This window comes from Prionailurus bengalensis, chromosome F2, assembly GCF_016509475.1.
Source record: "Prionailurus bengalensis isolate Pbe53 chromosome F2, Fcat_Pben_1.1_paternal_pri, whole genome shotgun sequence".
NCBI classification, from domain to species: domain Eukaryota; kingdom Metazoa; phylum Chordata; class Mammalia; order Carnivora; family Felidae; genus Prionailurus; species Prionailurus bengalensis.
In genome coordinates this window covers 79,897,346-79,915,512 of record NC_057353.1, presented here as the reverse complement: position 1 = coordinate 79,915,512, position 18,167 = coordinate 79,897,346, and the positions used below count along the sequence as shown (strand labels likewise).

The window sequence follows — 18,167 nt, the reverse complement described above, 5'->3', positions numbered from 1 at the left end:
GCCTCACTTTCCTTACCTATAAACGGGTCTGGGGAGGACAGCTTCCCAAGGGTGTGGAGGTGAAATGAAGTGCAGGCAGCCCTCACACACGGGATGTTTGCCCTCCCGCCTTCCTGTGCTACCAACAAAGCCTTGAGACATAAACTTGAGAACTTTGATGCCCTTTGGAGGGTCATGTTTTTTTTTTTTAAATGTTTATTTACTTTAGAGAGAGAGAGAGTGTGTGCAGGCAAGGGGCAGACACAGACACACACACACACACACACACACACACACACACACAGAATCCGAAGCAGGCTTCAGGCTCTGAGCTGTCAGCATGGAGCCCGACGTGGGGCTCGAACTCATGAACTAGGAGATCATGACCTGAGCCGAAGTCGGACCCTTGACCGACTGAACCCCCAGGTGCTGGAGGGTCATGTTTTGAAGACCTACCAAGCTGAAGAAGACCCCAAGCACAGATCTTCTTCTGAGGCCTTTTTTCCTCCTATGAAAAAGTGCTTGCCTCACTCCAGAACCATTTCTGCCTCTGTTGCTGACATCTGTGTCTGCTTCAGTCGTGGGTACGGCTGTCCCGGTCACATGAGCAAACACTGGCTCCTTGTCGTGTGGCCGCTGTGACACTTGGTATTTAAGACACTGGGCAAGCTTCAGACGAGCTTTCGAGTGTAATGGAAACATACCAAATGGTGACTGACCCAGACGGCACGCGTGCGGTTGCTGTTTGTGCGTGCAGCTGAAGAGTCTGGCGGGCAGGAGGCGCCGAGGGGCTGCTTTTGCTGCTGCACATGTCCTGGCCCTCCCAGAATCCTCCCGGCCCCACTCGCATCTACAGCTTCCACGCCTCCCGGTGGGTGCTGGACTGCTCAGCATCCTGTTCCTGTCGAGGCAGGTGGGGCGTGGGAATGGGGAGGCTGAAGAGGGGACCACCTTCTCTTGTTGGGGGAGCCGGGCCGTCTTAGCTGGGAGAGAAGGTCTCCTGTCCTCACTGGCTAACACCGTGGCTCCTGGACTTCTGCTGTGGCGGGGGAACTGGGATTTGAGCGTTGTTACCTTCTGGACTAGAGAGAACAGGGCTGCTGGTGTCAGGAGTGTGGGGGAGAGTAAGGAAGGTGCAGTCTGTGTGAGACTCCCAGTAGGGGCGCACCGCCCCCCCCCACCGCCCCGCGATGTGGTTCTCCACGTGCCAGCGCCCCGCACCTCGCTGGGCCCCGGCGGGAGCCCCGCAGGCCCGGCAATGGGGTCACGACGTGGACGCGCCATTCATTGACAGGCACTGTGTGTGCACCAAGCGCTTTGCCAGCCGCTGTCTTACTTCTGCGTCCGGTGTTCGAGGCCTCACACGCACGAGGCTTGGAGAACTCCGGTTACCGTCCCAGGGCCATTTCGTTTGTAAAGGGCGTGCTGCGTTACAGGCGTGTGTCCCCAGGGCCAGGGAGGATCTGATGTCCAAACCTGTTTTGCAGAGTGAGCCTCTGTAACCCTTCATGCCAGGGCACGTGACAGTTTGATCCGTTGCTCCTCTGATATCCTCAAGAAACGGGAGGTCTTTGGTGGGGGGAGAAAAGGCCAAGTAGCTCTCCTCTCTGGCTCCCAGAAGATCCTCAACTTTCCCTTGTCTTCCACACAGTACCCGCCAGTGCCACCTGCTCCTAGACATCTTCAACTCCACGGAGCATGAGCTGATGGTCAGCGCCCGCGGCAACGAGGAGCTCATCTTGCACGCCGGCGAGTGTCAGCGGTGAGTGTCCCCGAGTCCTGCCTCTCCCTGCTTCCCTCACCTCACTCGGAAACACCTTGAGATAACCCTCCCTCTGAGCCCCCAGAGGATAGGCGGGCTTGTCTGTCTGTCTCTCCGTGCAAGGTTCAGTGAAAGAACCTGAAGTGGCTTCGAATTGGAGGCAGGTGTCGAGTCGAGGTAAAGCCACGGGGTGTCTGTCAAAGGAAGCAGTGGCACGTGCTTCCGGGAGGCACATCTCGGGAGGCGCTGTGGCGCCTGGGCCTGCCTTGGCTGGCAAATTCTCGAAGCTGTATCTGGGAACAGTTGATGTTGATTGTGGGGCCTGCATCGGTAGTGCCGGGAAGTCCCTTGGAAGAATTCCGCAAAAAGGCCAGGCTCAGACCTGCGGGAGGGGTGTGGTGCCACCCACTCCCAGTCCCCAGATGGCAAAGACGGGGCTCCACTGAGCTGTGGACGTGCCCTGGTCCGGCAGGAGCGGAGTTGGAAGTGAGCGCTGACCCGAGCAAAGCCAGGGCCCCCAGGACATGTCCCGAGGCAGGTGGACTTTAGGGGGAAGCTCTTCTGCCTGGGGAGCCCCTTCCCCGGGCCAGCCCCCTGCCCGCGGGGCCTCTGCTCACGTCGGCACCTGTGTCTCCAAGCCCAGCTCGTATGGTATAGACGGAATTATAGCTGGGATGAGATGGAAATGGAATGCAATTTTTATGTTTAATTGCAAAATACTTTCCACAGAAAGAAAATAATTTGGAAACCGGCACACGCATGTCCCAGATTTAAGCGCTCGGTCGTATTGGCCCCAGATCTCTGTCTCTTCCTATCTTTCTTCCTCACTCCTTCACTTCATCATTCTTCCTCTGTCAGTCTTGTCTGTGTCTTCCTCTTTATTTAGGGAAATAAAATGCTTAAAAAAAAACTGACATGAACACAGTCGGTGGGGGAATTATAATTTCAAGCCACACCACTCCACATTCATCAGAGCGTTTAAAGACACGGACGGTGCTGGATGCTGGTGAGGATGTGAAGCAGCCGGAACTCACCCGCCTCGGTGGGGGGATGAGCTGGTGTGACCACTTTCAGGAGGGTTTGCGGTTTCTTAGAAAACTAAACGCACACCTACCCTGTGCCCAGCAGTTCCAAATCCAGTAATTTATTCAAGAAAAATGTAAATGTTTATTCACAAAAAGACTTACACAAGAATGTTCGTAGCCAAAAGATAGAGCCCAGATGTCCATTACAGGAAAGTGGATAAGCAAAGGGTGGCATTTCTCCTGCAAGTGGGGGAATGCTCAGCAACCAGACCTGACACGTTCCCAATACGCAGCCAGTAGGGTGAATCCCAGGAACACAGCACTGAGTGAGGGGGGTCTCCCCGAGGGAGGTAGGCACCGTGGGACTCCATTCGCCTGAAATCCCAGAGCGAGCAAACTGGTGCACTGTGGAAAAAGCAGCACATCGGTTGCCTCTGCAGGGGCTGGGCTGGGGGTCGAGCAGGAAGGGGCACAGGTGTTTCCTGGGGGGGTCTTGTTGTACAACTTGATTTTTGGGTGTGGGCCACACACGGGTTCGCATTTGTTAAAATTCAGCACCTGTGCGCTTAAGACTGGCGCGTTCCGTTGTAAGTCAGCGTCACCTCGAAAGAAAAACTGTACACATGTTGAGCGCTAGCTGAAGATCGGCTGTGGAGGGCCGCCCGCCGTCGGCAGCATCTCTGGAAGGTCTGAGAAGGACTAATGATGGGTAAAGGGGCTGGTCGTGGAGAGAGGAGCCGGAAAGCACATGGAGTGAACTGTTGACGGTGGACTCTTCCAAGGGCCTTATGGGATGTTCACGGGAGAGTTCTTTCAGCGTTACGGTTGACATTTTTCCTAAGCAAATGCTGGAAAAAACTGAGTGCAGGAGTAGCTCAGCTCTCCTCCCTGGACTGCCATCTTTATTCCTCCCTCCCTCCCTCCTCGGTGGGGAATTGCTGTCTTGGAGGCGATGGAATCATTCATTCCATGTTTTGCTACTTTTATTGTATTTATATCTACAACCAAACATTACTTCCAGAGTTTTTTATGACAAGCGGTTCTATATCGCATATGTCTTTTTAAAAATGCATCTTTTTATAACTTTAAATCAGCATTCCGCTTCGGAGCTAAGTATAAATCTGCTTCTCTCCTTTCAACTGGTATTTATATTTCATCGCACGAATACGCCACTTTGTCTGTGTCCACGCTAATCCACTCTGAGGCTGCTCCAAAGTATTGCTGTTTCATGTGATTATTGCTCATGACGCACACGGATGCAGGGTCAGGCTCTAGGGTCCCCACTGCAGGACAGTTTAGGCTGATAGTTGGAGGCCTGAGGTCCAGTGAGTTGGGGCCTTCATGGCCTGCCTTTGAGAGGAGCCCGGAACACTCCCCCTGGAGGTGTCTGTCCGGTCCCCTGCAGAGGACTTGCCGTGTGGGGATGGCTGTGCGGGGGCTCACGTGCTGCACCTGCACACAGGTCGCGGCTGAATGCGCCTGGTGCAGGGCCGGCTGCTTTGTAGGGCGCCGGCGCATCCTGGGGTCTACACCCCCGGCAGCTGCCTGGGCCCAGTGCTGTTCTCCACATTGTAGAGGACGCTGTCTGCTCTCTGCTCTCTGCCTTGTCTTTGTCTGGATGTTCGGATGCGGTCTGAGGCCCCAGGGGATGCAAATCTGGCCGTCTTCTGACACTGACATGAAACCTGTTGTTAAAAATTAGAAACTGTTAAGCCCGTTCTCTCCTGGATCGTTCTCATGGATGGAAGGCTGAATGATGTTAGCAGTCCCATTCGCAGATGATCACAAATTAGTCTTGTGCTTCAGGCTTGCTCGTTATCGAGCCTTGTGCTTAAATTCTCATTTCTCAATGCTCCTAGCTCACACGTTCTCTATTCATTCATAAAATATTCACCCAATAAGCATTGGTGCTTCGAGAACCTGCTCTGTGGTACCTGCCTCGGGCTCCGAGAGTGCGGGGATAAACAGGGGCCCCTCCCAGCGGGAGCAGGTGTGAGGTGCAGGCGATGAGCGTCCCCTGCAGCCAGCCAGGCGCCTCTACCTTCCCTGCCCAACGGGGCATCTTGCTGGCCCGGGTGCGAGTGGTGAGCCACTGGTCTGGGAGGTCCTGTTTGGCTCTGGTCCCACTGTCCCCACTAACCAGTGTTGAGTGCCAGGGAGCTCGGTGTTTGTGGGGCGCAGGGAGGTGCTTCCTTTCTGCTTTCTGAGCCTCCCTGGCCTTCCCCGGACCACATCAGACACACCCTCTACCCCTGCGGCGGGCATCGCAGCTCTTGGGTTCTCACAGAGCAGTTCTGGTGGAGGGAGCAGGTACGGTGGAGCCTCGCAGCACCTGGCAGACTTGGCTGGGACGCTGTCCCTGTGTATCCGGGCCGTGTCCTCAGGGTCCCGTCTCTTCCCGGAGTCCTGAGCTCAGCCAGTGTCCTGCCTCTTCCCTTCCCCCATGAGGAACCATCCCCACCGTACCTCATGCTTTGCCCAGGGCTGAAGAAGGAGGCTTCTCTGCGGTCAAGCTCCCACGTGGGGTTGGGCTCTGCCCGCAGGTGAGGGCGCAGTGGTTCTTGGACTCCGCGTTAATCCCTCTGCCTGTAGGTGATGTTCCCACGGCCACCCCGGAGGTGGGCGGACGGACAGCGCATTGTGCTAGAGATGGCCTAGTCTTAAATGGCCAGGGTGCTGGGTTAGTGTGGCGTTGTTACTGCCCTGCCCAGAGCCCAGGCATCCCTGGGTCAACAGGCACTTGACTTTCTCCTAAGGGTGGCCTGTCCTCCAGGAGGGGGACCCCTCCACTAGATTGAGGTGCTTGCCTCTGCTCCCCGCCAGTAGAAGAGGAGACCTCATTCTACCCAGTACTGGAAGCGTATGTCCTCAGGAGCACGAAGGAGCAACGTGCTTCCAGGTGGAAGAAACAGTGGAAGGCACAGTTACCGGGCCTGTGTGTTGGGAGTTAGGCACTCGTGTCCTCAAGGTCACTCGACGGAGGCGTTGTCTGTATTTGATAGATAAGTGAAGAGTCCGGTGTTCACAGTCACTCGGTGGGCCTCTCATTATCTGGCTCACGGCTGTCCTTGCAATGGTGACCCAAGGTTGAGAGAGGTTCTGTTCCTCTCCCCTTGTGCTCTGTGTGTGACCAGCCCTGTGAGGTCCCCTATCAAGTGTAAAGGCCGGCAGAAGGCCGGGAAGATGGAGAAGCTGCTCGGATTTTGGCTTCCAAGGTGTTCATGAATTCATTTCACAGATGCTCCCAGAGTGTTGGGCTGGTGGCGGGCCTGGCCAGCAGGTGAGACGGTGAGGGAAGGTGGCATCGCCCTGCCCTCTGTTTTGGTGTGGAATCGAGGCATACCATCAGGCAGTCGGCATGCACAGTGAGGGGGGGTGAAAGCATGCAGTCAGAAATCTGGCCCAGACAGGATGAGGGGCGGCTGGGAAGGCTTCCTGGAGGAAGGGGTGCTGATGTGGAGCAGAACAGCGGAGTAGGAGTGAGCTTGGGCTGCCGTACAAGTGCAGGCACGGCGTGCTCTCGGGGATACTGTGAGAGAGCTCTTGATGGATGAAACGCTCGTGTGCTTAGCTTAGAAACACCACTTTTGTGACCATGTGTCTTAGAGATCTCTTCCCAATCTTTCAGCTTAAAATAGAGCATTTCAGCAAATGGGTGTAGAAAGTACCACCTCCCTTTCCTGAACTCTCCTTCGGAGGGTCCTCTGGAAATCAGTGACTCCTTGCTCACCTTATGAGTGTCTGGGGCTTGGCCGGTGCATCAGTCCTGTAATCAGGGACCACGAGTTAAGCTCACTTTTGCCAAACGTGAATCGTGACGCTTGGCCCGTAGGGACTGCATTTCCTGGGGCTCCCCGCCATCAGTGGTCACCTTCACAACCTCGTCCCCCTGCCTTAGCTGGGTGCCCGCAGCAACACCATATTTAGCCGAGGGCTGTGTACCACAGACACCCCTTTTGTCAGGCCGTGGCGTCTCCATACCCCACAGCAGCTCCAGTGAGAGCGCTACGCACGTTTGCTTCTGCACAAGAGAGGCCACGCCTGGCCAAGGCGGGCGGAAGTCAGGTACCCCCGGAGCCAAGCCCGCCTGTTGGCCACGGTGCCTCTCTGCGGGGGCCGTCTGCAGTTTCCGGGGCCGTGTCCCCCGGAGTTGGGCGTCCCTCCTGTCTGATTGCAGATGACAGCTAGAAACAGTAGAAAGCTTTCACCGTGAAACAGCATAAACTTTCTTAAGAAAATACGATGCTGCCAGCAGCAAATTTACTGGAGAATTGAGATGGTAATTAATGTGTTTTTTTGCTTAATTGTCAAACCATTAAAATTAAATTTCATGACCACCCTCACTTACGTACGCATCTTTTTAAAACTCTGGTAATAGGATGTTCCGTGCCTCAGGCTGTCCCACGCTGTCCCCTGCCCCACGCGGAGGCCCCGCCTGTGTAGCAGCATGTCCAGACAGGGCCTCCCTGGGAGGACCCGTTGCTGGCTGGCGGTGAGCGGTCTGCCCTGTCGCAGGCACGCTAGAGTGGCCTTCCCGCCACAGGGCAGGAGGGGCTCCCAGAGCACGCTGCGCCCCGGTGCTCCGAAGCCTCGCCTGGACACTGTTCCGGTGGCAGAGACGGCCAGGTGGCACCCCCCCCCCCCACCGAACCCCACATCTCCTGCTAATCTGTGAGCGGTCTCCAGCTGTGGCCCAGGGCTGCGTCCGCCCTGCGGGCCGTCTCTGGTTCAGCTCTTCTCCTGCCTCTTGAGGGGTCTCAGACAAGCCTCTTCCCTCCCCTGGGTTTTCATTCTTCCTTGGTCACAGGAGAGAAGACGTTGGCCACGGGAATGAATGAGTGGACGTAGGGGTGACAGCAAGTGCTGCTGTGCCAGCGCCTACGTGAGTCAGTCACACCGCTGCTCGCCTTCCGGGGTCTCCTCCCGCCTTGCCGTCCTCCTCACGGTCACCATCCCCTCTTAGCAGACGAGAAGTCCAGGTCAGAGAGGTGACCAGCAAGGGGCCCCTCCTCCCCAGTTCTTTTGGTTGTGATCTCATGAAAGTCTTCATAGGCGCTTAGAGGCAGGGAAGGTGCTGGCAGAGTGAGGCCCCCCAGCACATGCGTCCCCCCCGTCCCCAGACACCCACACCACCCTCTGGGGCACATGCGTCCCCTCATCCCTAGAGAGCCACAGCACCCCCCAGGGGCACATGGGTCCCCCCCATCCCCAGGCACCTACACCCCACCCTGGGCACCTGCGCCCCCCCCACCCCCAACACCCACACTCTCCCACCGTGCACATGTGTCCCCCCCCACCCCCAGACACCCATACCACCCATCCCCCCCGGGGCACTTGCATTCCCCCCGTCCCCCAGGCACCCGCATCCCCCACCCTGGGCACCTGTAGCCACTGAGCGCCTGCCCCTGGAAGCGGGTGACCGTGAGCTCTGCGCGGTCCTACCTGCTGTCGTGTAGCAGGTTCCTGTGGACCCCAGCCTAGAACAGCCCAAGCCCAAACACTGGGTGCACCGCTCAACTGCCTGTAACCTTATTTTTCCTCTTCACTTTCTTCAGATGCTCTGAGGACCTTTCTTTGTGAGTCCCGCAGGGCACACCTCGTTGTGTGGGCCCGAGCTCGTGCTGGGGGCTCCTCACTCATGTTTGTAACTGCTGCTTGCCTCCTGGCCGGGGCAGCATACCCTGCGCCTTGCGGTGGATGAGCCTGTGCCCTTGACCTGGGCGGTCTCTCCTGACACATTCTGAGTGGAGGGCTTTGGGGATTTGCTTGAAAACTGGAGAGAATCTGGGAGAGTCCATTAGAAACAGCTTCAGAAAGCATCTTGATGTGTTCTCGTCTTTCAGCTGACTTATGGGGAAACTGAGGCTCAAGTCTATCCAGCAGGCCCTGGGTAGAGTGATGTTAGAACCCAGGGTGTTAAATTCCCCATCCAGGGAGGCTTCCACCACCCGGCTCTGCCTCAGGTTGCTCAGGAGGAGCCCCTGACGATTAATGGGCAGCGAGGAGAAATGCCGGAGTCCAGCCTGGAGCAGGTGGGCTGCAGAGTTGGCACCTTGGAAGACACAGCCTTCTGCTGACTCAGGTGATGGGCGAGGTGCTTTTGGCGAGAGAAGAAAAAGATGACCGGTCGGTTCCGTGCGCCACGCGGCTTTCTCCTCCTGAAAAGTCTCAGATGCGGGGCCTCCGCTGGGCTTTGTGCCGCGTTGTTCCTGACGGGAGTCTTCCCTCCGGTGCGGGACGCGGCCCCTCTTCACGCACGGCCCGCCCGTGGCTGCGGGGGCTCTCGTGCGCCAAGGCTGAGCGGCCACTGGCCTGGGGCCGCCCCGAGCCCGCGTCCAGGCTTAGCCGCTGGCTCCCTCCGCTGTCTTGGGCAAGTGGTGTGGCCCTTGGTGAATTCTGAGTGCTTTTCTTTCTTCTGTTCCTTTATTTTGCTCTTATTTAGATTCCAGGTAGTTACCGTGCAGCATAACACTAGTTCCAGGTGCACCACGTAGCGATCCATGGAGTGATTCTGTGTAACACCCGGGGCTCATCACAGCAAGTACCCTGCCCATGCCCACTGCCATCCTTACCTGCCCCCCCCACCCCTGCAACCTCCCCTGGTCACCATCCATTTGTCCTCTGGAGGTAAGAATCTATTTCTCGGTTTGACTCCCAGAGTCTCCTTTTTTCCCCTTGCTTCTTTGTTCTGTTCCCCATATGAGTGACATCATAGGGGATTTGTCCTTGGCTTGTTTTACTTAGCATAATATTCTCTGGCTCCATCCACATCATTGCAAATGGCTAGATTTCATTCTTGATGGTTGGGAAACATTCTAGCGTGTGTGTGTGTGTGTGTGTGTGTGTGTGTGTGTACACGCACCACATCTTCATCCATTCACCAGTCGACGGGCATTTGGGCTCCTTCCATAATTTGACTGTTGCCGAGAGCGCCACTATGCACATCAGGGTGCGTGTACCTCTCTGAATCAGTATTTTTGTATCCTTTGGGTAAATACCTAATAGTGCAATTGCTGGGTTGTAAGGTGGTAGTTTGTTTTCTCTTGAAACTTTTTGAGGAACCTCCGGCCTGTTGTCCAGAGTGGCTGTGCCCGTTCGCGTTCCCATCTGCTGTGCACAGGGCCCCCCTTTCTCTGCATCATAGCGAGCATCTGTTGTGTCCCGTGTCGTTAATTCTAGCCGTTCTGACGTGTGTCCGGTGGTATCTCATTGTACTTCTGATTTGTGTTTCCCTAATGATGAGTGATATCGAGCATCTTTTCATGTGTCCGTTGACCATTTGTATGTTGTTTTTGGAAATGCATCTATTCATGTCTTCTTATTTTTTAATCGGATTATTTGTTTCTTGGGTGTTGAGTTTTAGAAGTTCTTTATATATTTTGGACACTAACCCTTTATCGGATATGCCATTCGCAAATGTCTCCTCCCATTCTGCAGGCTGCCTTTTAGTTTTGTGGGTTGTTTCCTTTGCTGTGCAGAAGCTTTGTGTTTTGATGGGGTCCCGGTAGTTTATTTTTGCTTTCATTTTCCCTCACCTCTGGAGACATATATAGAAAATCGTTGCTTCGGCCGATGTCAAAGAAATTACTGCCTGTGTTCCCTTCGAGGATTTTTATGGTCTGAGGTCCCAGCGCTTTTCTTTAAAATGGGAACAGTAATGCCTGTCAGAGGTGGTTACAAATGCCGGCATTAAGCCGTGTTGAGTACACGGCGTCACCCGCCACCTACAGTGGGCGCTCCACAGGTGGCACGTGGTTATTTTTCAGTACTCCAGTGTCACGCCTTGAAAACGGTTCCCACCAGTCCAGCCACCGTGGCTGGTGGGTGAAGGCCATGCATTTGAGGTCTTGTGTTTCCTTTTTGGGGAGATGACTATACCAGAGTGTTGCTTAGGTGATTAGTTGTTATTTGGAACCTCATTTCCCTGGCTTGTCGATGGTGTCTGATGTTGAGGCAGAGAAAGTTCTCATCATCAGGAGTCAGAAGCCACAGAGAGGATTTGATGTAAGGAATTGTTATCGAGGCGTGAGGTTGGTAACTAGGTAACTGTGAGCGTAGAACGGACCAGCGAGGCGTCCGGTGTCGCCGCTGCAGGGAGCTTCACCATCCCTGGTGCTGGTGGCCAAGGCAGGGGACTGGGATTATTAGTTAGAAGCCGGCCACTGCGGGCGTGGGGCCGACACACGGCACTCTGAGGATGCCTGGAGTCTGGGGTCTCAGAGGGAGGTGCCACGTTGTGGGACTGTACCTGTTAGAACCAAGGGCAGAAGGACAACCCTCAGGAGGCCACAGGAAGCCCTAGAGGGAGCACGTGCCTCCTTCCCCTATGCCCTGCTTCCTCCTTCCACACCCTGGGCGGCTGGGAGAGCAGAGATGTGGCTTGCAGAGGGGGCACCTGCAGGATGTGGCGTCACGCCCTGCTTTGCACCCCCGGTCTCCCTGCTAGAAACGTCCTGCTCTTCTGCATGCCCACAGGGTCTCGGTGGTCTCTCTTATTCTCACTCCTGCCAGACTAGAAGGCCCCGAGCTTTGCTGTGTACTGTAATGACAGGGACCTTTCTAATAAAGTGATGCCTGTCTTCCCCCCCTCCTAATCCCGTGTCCTGACCTGATTGGTTGGGTGCTGCTAGGACACCAGGATTTGTGACTGTCCCCTGTGGCAAGTGCCGGAACCGCTGGGGCCACGTGGGGAATTGTTTGAGAGCCGTGTTTGTGTCGTGGTTGTTGTCGGATGTCTCCCCTCCTTGGGCCAGCGTCCAGCACGTAGTAGGTGCTCGGGTGCTGTTTGGTGGTGAGTGGGGTAACAGTGGGCTGGCTGCAGTGTCATTCACAGTGTCCTCTCCTCTCGGGGGTCTGAGGTCTTCATTCTCTCTGTTGCTCCAGGGATCCGGCCTCAGATGCTGAGGTCAGAGCTTCAGGGACCAGCATTGCTTTGAGTTGGTTGAGTCATAACTGGGGCCGTGGCATGTGACGGCATAGTCGGTACCTTGTGTAAGTTGTCCCTGGCCCGGGGGGGCGGGGGGTCTAAAATTCCACCCACACTGTGGTCTGGAATGCTGTTAGGGCCGGTGTTAGCGTAGGGGAGAGAGTGCCTTCCTCTAATTGGCCTGCACAGGGGGAGTGGCGTTTGCAATGTGCCCGCCCGGAGGGGGACACGCTTTTCTAATGTACCGAAGGGCATCCTGGGTGTGTCCTCCTAAGGCGTGATTCTTCCCCTTACCTCCGTCTTGTGTACCTATTCCTGTGGGGGAAACTGGCAAGAAGATACCATATTTTATCCCCTATAGGATAAAGTGGTCCTCTAAGTTTGGGGCTCACCCTCGCATCAGAGCTGTGCCGTGGATAATCTACAAGTGGTTAGAGACCGCGTCCCTTTAACATACTTCAGTAAGGTCTCTGTCGAGGATTTGGTGGAGGGTTGTGGGCGTGGGGGTTGGGTGGCGGTGGGATGTGTAGGCACCAGTCCGTAAATCTCTAATGGACACCTTTGGCCTTCATTCCTGTTTCCATTTGTTCCAGACTCGCTGTTGTCAGAAGAGCTGAGGGCGAGACTTGGCTGTGTCGCACAGAGCACTGTGCAGACTGACCACCCACCCTGGCGTCGGGCTCGGGGCAGGGGATGTGAGTGCCGGGGCCCATCCCCTGGCCAGCTGGGGGCGGGGTGGGGTGGGGTGGCTGTGGACAGTGTCTCCCTGAAGATCTTCCCGGGAGCCTGGGGCCAAGAAGGAGCCGGCCAGACCAGGGCAGATGGGAGACGGGGCTGCTAGGCCAGGAGAACACGCTGGGTCCAGCAGGCGGGAGGGGACTGTTCCGGGTTGGGGCTGCACGGGCAGAGAGGAGAGGCCAGAGAGGCAGCAGGGCCTGTGAGCCACAGCCGGGTCTTGTTCTGGAGGGGAAGGGACGGTCCCAAGAGCGTTTTAGGTGGGACAGTGTCAGACTGGCCTCTAGGGAGTGTCTGGAAAGGGGTGACAGCTGGAGAGAGCCCGGGTCCTGGTCTAGGTAGTGGGTGCGACTGGGGTGCCTTCTGTGCTGCGAGGAGAGGCTGGGCCCTAGACCCCTCGGGAGGGAGGGAGAGTTGGCAGGGCTTGGGGGTGGGTGAGAAGGAAGGAAGTATCTCGTCCGGACAGCTGGGTGGATGGTGTTGCTGTTCACTCCCCCAGGGAGTACAGGGTCGGAGCGGGCTGGGGGAAGGCTCAGTGGGCTGCACAGGCTGCGGCCACAGGCAGGCTTCCAGCCAAGCAGAAATGCTGCTCTGACCTTGGGCAAGGAGAACCGGACGGGGGGCCAAAGGTCCGTCTCTCCCACTGCCAAGTCCTCGGTCTCTGACCTGGGGCTTGCCGCTCGGGCCTTGTGAAGCCTCCAGCCCCGCAGACCAGGACCTCTTCAGGTCCCGTGAGAGAACAGAAGCCAGGGCTGAGGTACCCTGCGGGGCCCTTGGAAAATTTGGCCATTGTGACTCTGTTCCCTGCTGGGAGAAAGGGAACAGGTCTTCCTGGGAGAGAGTGGGAGGGCCGAGCGATCCCTTGTTTCCCGGGAAGGGCATTCTGGAGCCGCACAGGGAACCTCAGGCTGCTGGGCCCTGGCCGTCCCGGCCCTGCTGGGGCTTGCTCACCGCGAAAGCTCAGAGAGTGGGGCTCTGGGCATCTGCTGTTTCTGTTGGGGCCTGGCTGGCGCTGTGTTTCCTCAGGTTGGACCTCACACAGCTTTGCAGCCCAGGAATGCAACGCAAACCCCACTCCGGGCTGGAGGAGAAGTGGAAGGGGCTGGAGGAGGTTTACCCGGGCCTGCCTGCTGGGCATGGGGTGCACCCGGCAGGCTGGTCCCCCAGGCGGGCACGTCCTGGATCGGCAGCCCCGAAACCAGTCCAGCGACTTTGCTCTTGGGTGGGGGGATCTTGTCAAAGGCGTGCTGTGCGTGTGTGCATGTGACTTAGCACGTGAATTCCGGCCCAGGAGAATGGCTGTGTCCTTCCGCGGACTGTGGCTTACACAACGTTTTTCACTTCGTGAGGGAGGTACTGCGGTTGAAAACCGGCTGGGAGCTTGGACGACAAGGCCCAGTGCTCGCCTGCGGGAGTGCTTGGCGGCAAAATCCGGGTGAGATGGGGTGGACGAAATGGAGCCTTTAATTTGCGTCAGTTCAGAAAGTCTCTGCGAACTTACATCAAGTCCGAAGACCTGTTAGCCGCTGGCCCCTGCCCAAGATGGAAGGGAAGCCAGCATGGTCTCCAGGGCGCGAACCGTAATGCCTGCCGCCCTTGGCAGAGGGAACGTTCCAGGGCTTTCCGCACTGACCGTTTGCTGACACGCTCTCCCCTACGTGGTCACGTTGGAGAGCCGCGCCTGTTAGCAGACTTCCAGTCCTCTCAGGTCGCCTCTGTCACCCTTTTGTCAGATGATCCCCACTTGCCAGCCGAGGAAACTGAGGCTCGGTGAGATCACGTGACTCACCCCACGTGACGCAGCAGGTGTGCATCCAAGCCAGGGTCCGAGCCGGGCTTGTGTACACGATGCCGGGAACTCCCCCCGCCGATTCGTTTTGACCGAGTTGGGAGCCACGCTGTGTGCCCGGCACGGGGACTCAGGCAGCACAGAGCCTCCTGCTGGGTTGGGGGGAAGGCCGGCAACCGGGCAGTCAGTGTGTCACGGGAGCGGCTGCAAGACAGGCAGGAGGGACACCGTGTTGGGTGTCATTCCTGGAGCCTGGGTGTGGAGTTTCCATGTGGGAACAGGCCTCTCCCCATTCGTGGCCGTCTTGCCAGCTGCCTTCCGGAATCTCCCAGGGATGCCTGTAGGACATACGTGTTATACACGCACGACGTATGATCTGTGAGGGACCTGAGTTTATACATACCTGCACACGCATGAAACCATGAACGTTATTCTTAATGCGTGTGAGTTACTGTCACAGCTCGTGGCCTTTGTCTGAAGCGTGCTTGTGGCTGATATCCTCCCCACTTGAGAAACGGTGGGAAGGCGGGAGCTCTGGGGCCTGGAGACCTGGGTCACAGTCGTCCTGCCTTTTGCACATTGCATGATCCTGGCTGGAGAGCTCGCCCTTGCCTCCGTGCTGCCATCTACAAAGCAGGGACGGTGACCACGCCCGCCGGGCAAGGTGGGTCTGAGCAGTGCACGACCAGCAATCCGGTCCCAGCATAGAGCCTGGGCAGGATTTGGGGACCTCTCCGTAAATGGGAGTCTACTTCTTTTCTCTTGAGACCCTCAGAGTGCCGTTCTGTCTCAGCAGCACGGAGAAGAGGCAAAGGCCCCGTAGGACGAGACCGAGGGAGTGGGCAGTGGCTGCTTTCCTGAACGTGTGACTCAGTTGGCGGACGGTGTGCCCGAGGCCTGCTTCGCCTGTGGCCACATCCTCCCATCTGACCTCAGGGTCGTCGTGGACACTGCTGAGACTCCACACTGGGGACACAGTGGGCTTCCCGTGCCGGGAAAGAGCCTAAGACTCCTGAGAGGGGGCGACGGGACACCTAGATAACAAGCCGGCCCTGAGAGGTGGGGAGGTCGTAAGGCCCCAGGGCGAAGGCTGCGGGTTTCTTAGGAGAAACAGAGCACCTGCCCACGTCCCTGTACCGCCCTCACCTGCAGGGAGACCGGCTTTGTACTGGAAAAGAGTCTCACCTCTTACTGTTGCTTATTCCGTGGGTTTGGGCAAATGACCTGCATCCGCCATGATGAAATCCTCTGCACTCTGCCTGTTCCTCCTTCCGTGCTCCCAACCCTCATAAACACTGGTCCTTTCGCTGCCTCCTTAGTTTTGCCTTTTCCAGAACATCCCGTAGTTGGAATCGTTCGGATCGGCCCCTTTGAGTTAGCGATGCGTGTTTAGGGTTCCTTCGTGGCACGGTAGTTCATTTCTGTGAGGCGCTGGGTGATAACCCGTTGTCTGGATGGACCGCAGCTTACCCGTGCACCGCCTGAGAGACATCTTGGTTGTGTCCAGATTCAGGCAATTGTGAATAAAGCTGCTGTAAACATCCACGTGCGGGTTTTCGTGTGGACAGAGGTTTCCAGCTCCTTTATGTAAATAGCAAGGTGTGTGGTGTCTAAATCGCAAGGTCAAAGTGTGTTCAGTTTTATAAGAATCACTGTGCGTTTCTAAAAGCCGGAAACAACGTGTGCGTTCCTGCCCTTCTCTTCTCCTCATACTGTTCCAGTTAAGGAAACGAAAAAGAAGGACGTCGCGTTGGAGCGTCACAATGTAGAGCGTCACGGGGGCTGGGGCCTGGATGGCGCCGGTGGTCCTTTCTTGGGGACGCCGTGTACCGCCCAATCTGTCTAACCACCTCTTTGTCCTTTAAGACCGTGTCCACCCGCCCTCCGCCTCTCACGTGATGCCAGTGTCTCTTCCCTGTCCCTGCCCTGGGAGCCACCTTGGGCAGGGCTCACGTGTTTGTCACATCTCTGTGTTGGCGCCCAGCCCGTTGGGAACAGAATGACATCCCCATGTGCCTCCCGGCAGTGGAGGCTCAGGTCCTGTGCAGTTGCAGAAGGCCCGGAATTGTCGTGACTTAGCACGACGAACGATGGCTTCCCGCTCAGGCCTCCTGTGTGCACGACAGGCAGGCTGCAGCTCAGCTCATGGGGCTGTCATTCAGGACCCACGTTCTGTCTAAGACGCGCTGGTTTTGTGGCAGAGGGAGAAGGGGAGGGGACAGGCCACATGACAGCTCAGGAGCATGCTGCTTACATGTGGCCTGTCATTTCCACGTGTTCTGTGTCCAGCAGGTCACAGCCAGCCTGAAGTCAGGAGGCGGGGGTGGACGGCCCCGTAGGGAGGGACACTGGGAGGCGGGGGCGGATGGCCCTGTAGGGAAGGGTACCAGGACGTGGGGGTGGATGGCCCCGTGGGGAGGGACACCAGGAGGCAGGGGTGGATGGCCCCGTAGGGAGGGACACTGGATGTGTGGACACAGCCATCATCTCTGTCTGCCTCACACACTTGCATAGCCTGGCCTGTCTTGGGTTCACCTTCGCCCTCTTCGGAGGATGCTTGCTTTTTCCTCGGGTGAACACGTTGGTTACAGTTGGCTCTACGTTCTTTCCCTCCTTCCTGTGTATACCCAGAGGGCTCTCCTGGGGCCACGGTGCCGAGGAGGGCACACAGAACTGCCCGTTTGGCCTGGCGTGATGTGCGTGTGCTTGGTGTGGAAATGGGCCCCTTGTTGTGTTAACTGGGGTTTACTGAGCACCCGTCAGACTCCCCTGACCCTGCTGCGTGAAGAAACAGGCCTGTCTGTTCTCGGGCTTGGCTGTAGCAGAACCAGAAAGGCACCACGATGCACGGACACCCGGCACGTGCCCGGTGTTGTGCGGCTGGTTCGGTAGACTTCCTTGACGTCTCAGCGATCCGAGGAAGGCCTATGCCCGCCTGGTAGAGGGAGAACCGGATGGGCTCCTTGCCCCGTGGGGGAGGGGTGGGGAGGGCCACACCCTTACCTTTCCTGCTTGTGTATGCCCATTTTTCTGGAAGATGTTTCTTCTTCTCAATAATTGATGCATCCCGAGGACCTCTCCCCCTGAGCCCCCCTCGGTGAGAACACAGGGTGTTGTGCTGGGAGAGGCCGTCCCGGAGGCCGCACCACCCTCCCAGATGCCCGTCTGCCTTGCTTCCTTCTGCGCTGCTTACTGGCGATTAGGTTAAAGGAAATTCTGTTATTTCCAATTAATCATCCCTCGTGAACCTGCTCTGTATTCAGCACACAGCAGACTCCCTGCTTAACATGGAGCTTCCTCTCTCCCCTCTGGGATTCTTCTCTATTTATTAATTTTTTAATTTATTAATTTATTAATTACTAAAAAGTAATTGCATTATTTGTATTTGCTCCTTGTGTTTGGGGATGTTTCTAGAACAAGGAAGCTGAGGTTATGGTTGATGAATGATAATGGACACCTTGATGGGAAAATCTTAGTTAGCCCGTGCCAGCCGGGGGCTCCCAGAGGCCGGGAGGCAAAGCTTCTGTGCGTTGGGGGTCTTTGTCCTTGGTAAGTGCTTCTATTAAAAATTCACAGAGGCAGCATTTTCTGCTTCAACAGGACTTCAGGCAGGGCCCCCTTGGCACCCCACGTTCTGCAGCTCTGTGCACGAGGCTTGTGCTCCCCGACTCAGTAGGGCTTGTGCAGACCCCACTCTGTTCGGGGGACGTGGTGTCTATTCTGGAGAAAAGGGTTGTCCTGTGGGGAGCAGCTGTGACCTCCGAGCACAAAGGGCACATTTCAGGATACACAAGAGTATGTAAATCCTTGTTCTCCATTCCCAGCCCTTTCTAAGTGTCTGCACGTGTGAGGTGTCCAGGGTCTGAGAGGAGCAAGCTCCACACCGTAGCTACAGGTGGTGTAGAGGGAGGTGGGCAGCACCTCCCCCGGGGCGCACCTGCTCTAGGGGAT

At 56.8% G+C, this 18,167-nt stretch overlaps 1 protein-coding gene across 4 annotated transcripts in view; it reads left to right on the top strand.

Annotated features, from left to right (window-relative positions):
- Positions 1 to 18,167, top strand: part of TRAPPC9 (trafficking protein particle complex subunit 9) — a 567,631-nt gene that overhangs the window by 376,222 nt on the left and 173,242 nt on the right. For 3 of the 4 annotated variants that reach the window (XM_043601844.1, XM_043601846.1, XM_043601847.1), the window contains one exon: positions 1,631 to 1,741. The exons of the other annotated variant lie outside the window; for it this stretch is intronic. In XM_043601844.1, the coding sequence (XP_043457779.1) occupies positions 1,631 to 1,741 (111 nt within the window). The remainder of the gene's footprint in view (positions 1 to 1,630; positions 1,742 to 18,167) is intronic. 4 annotated transcript variants of the gene reach the window in all.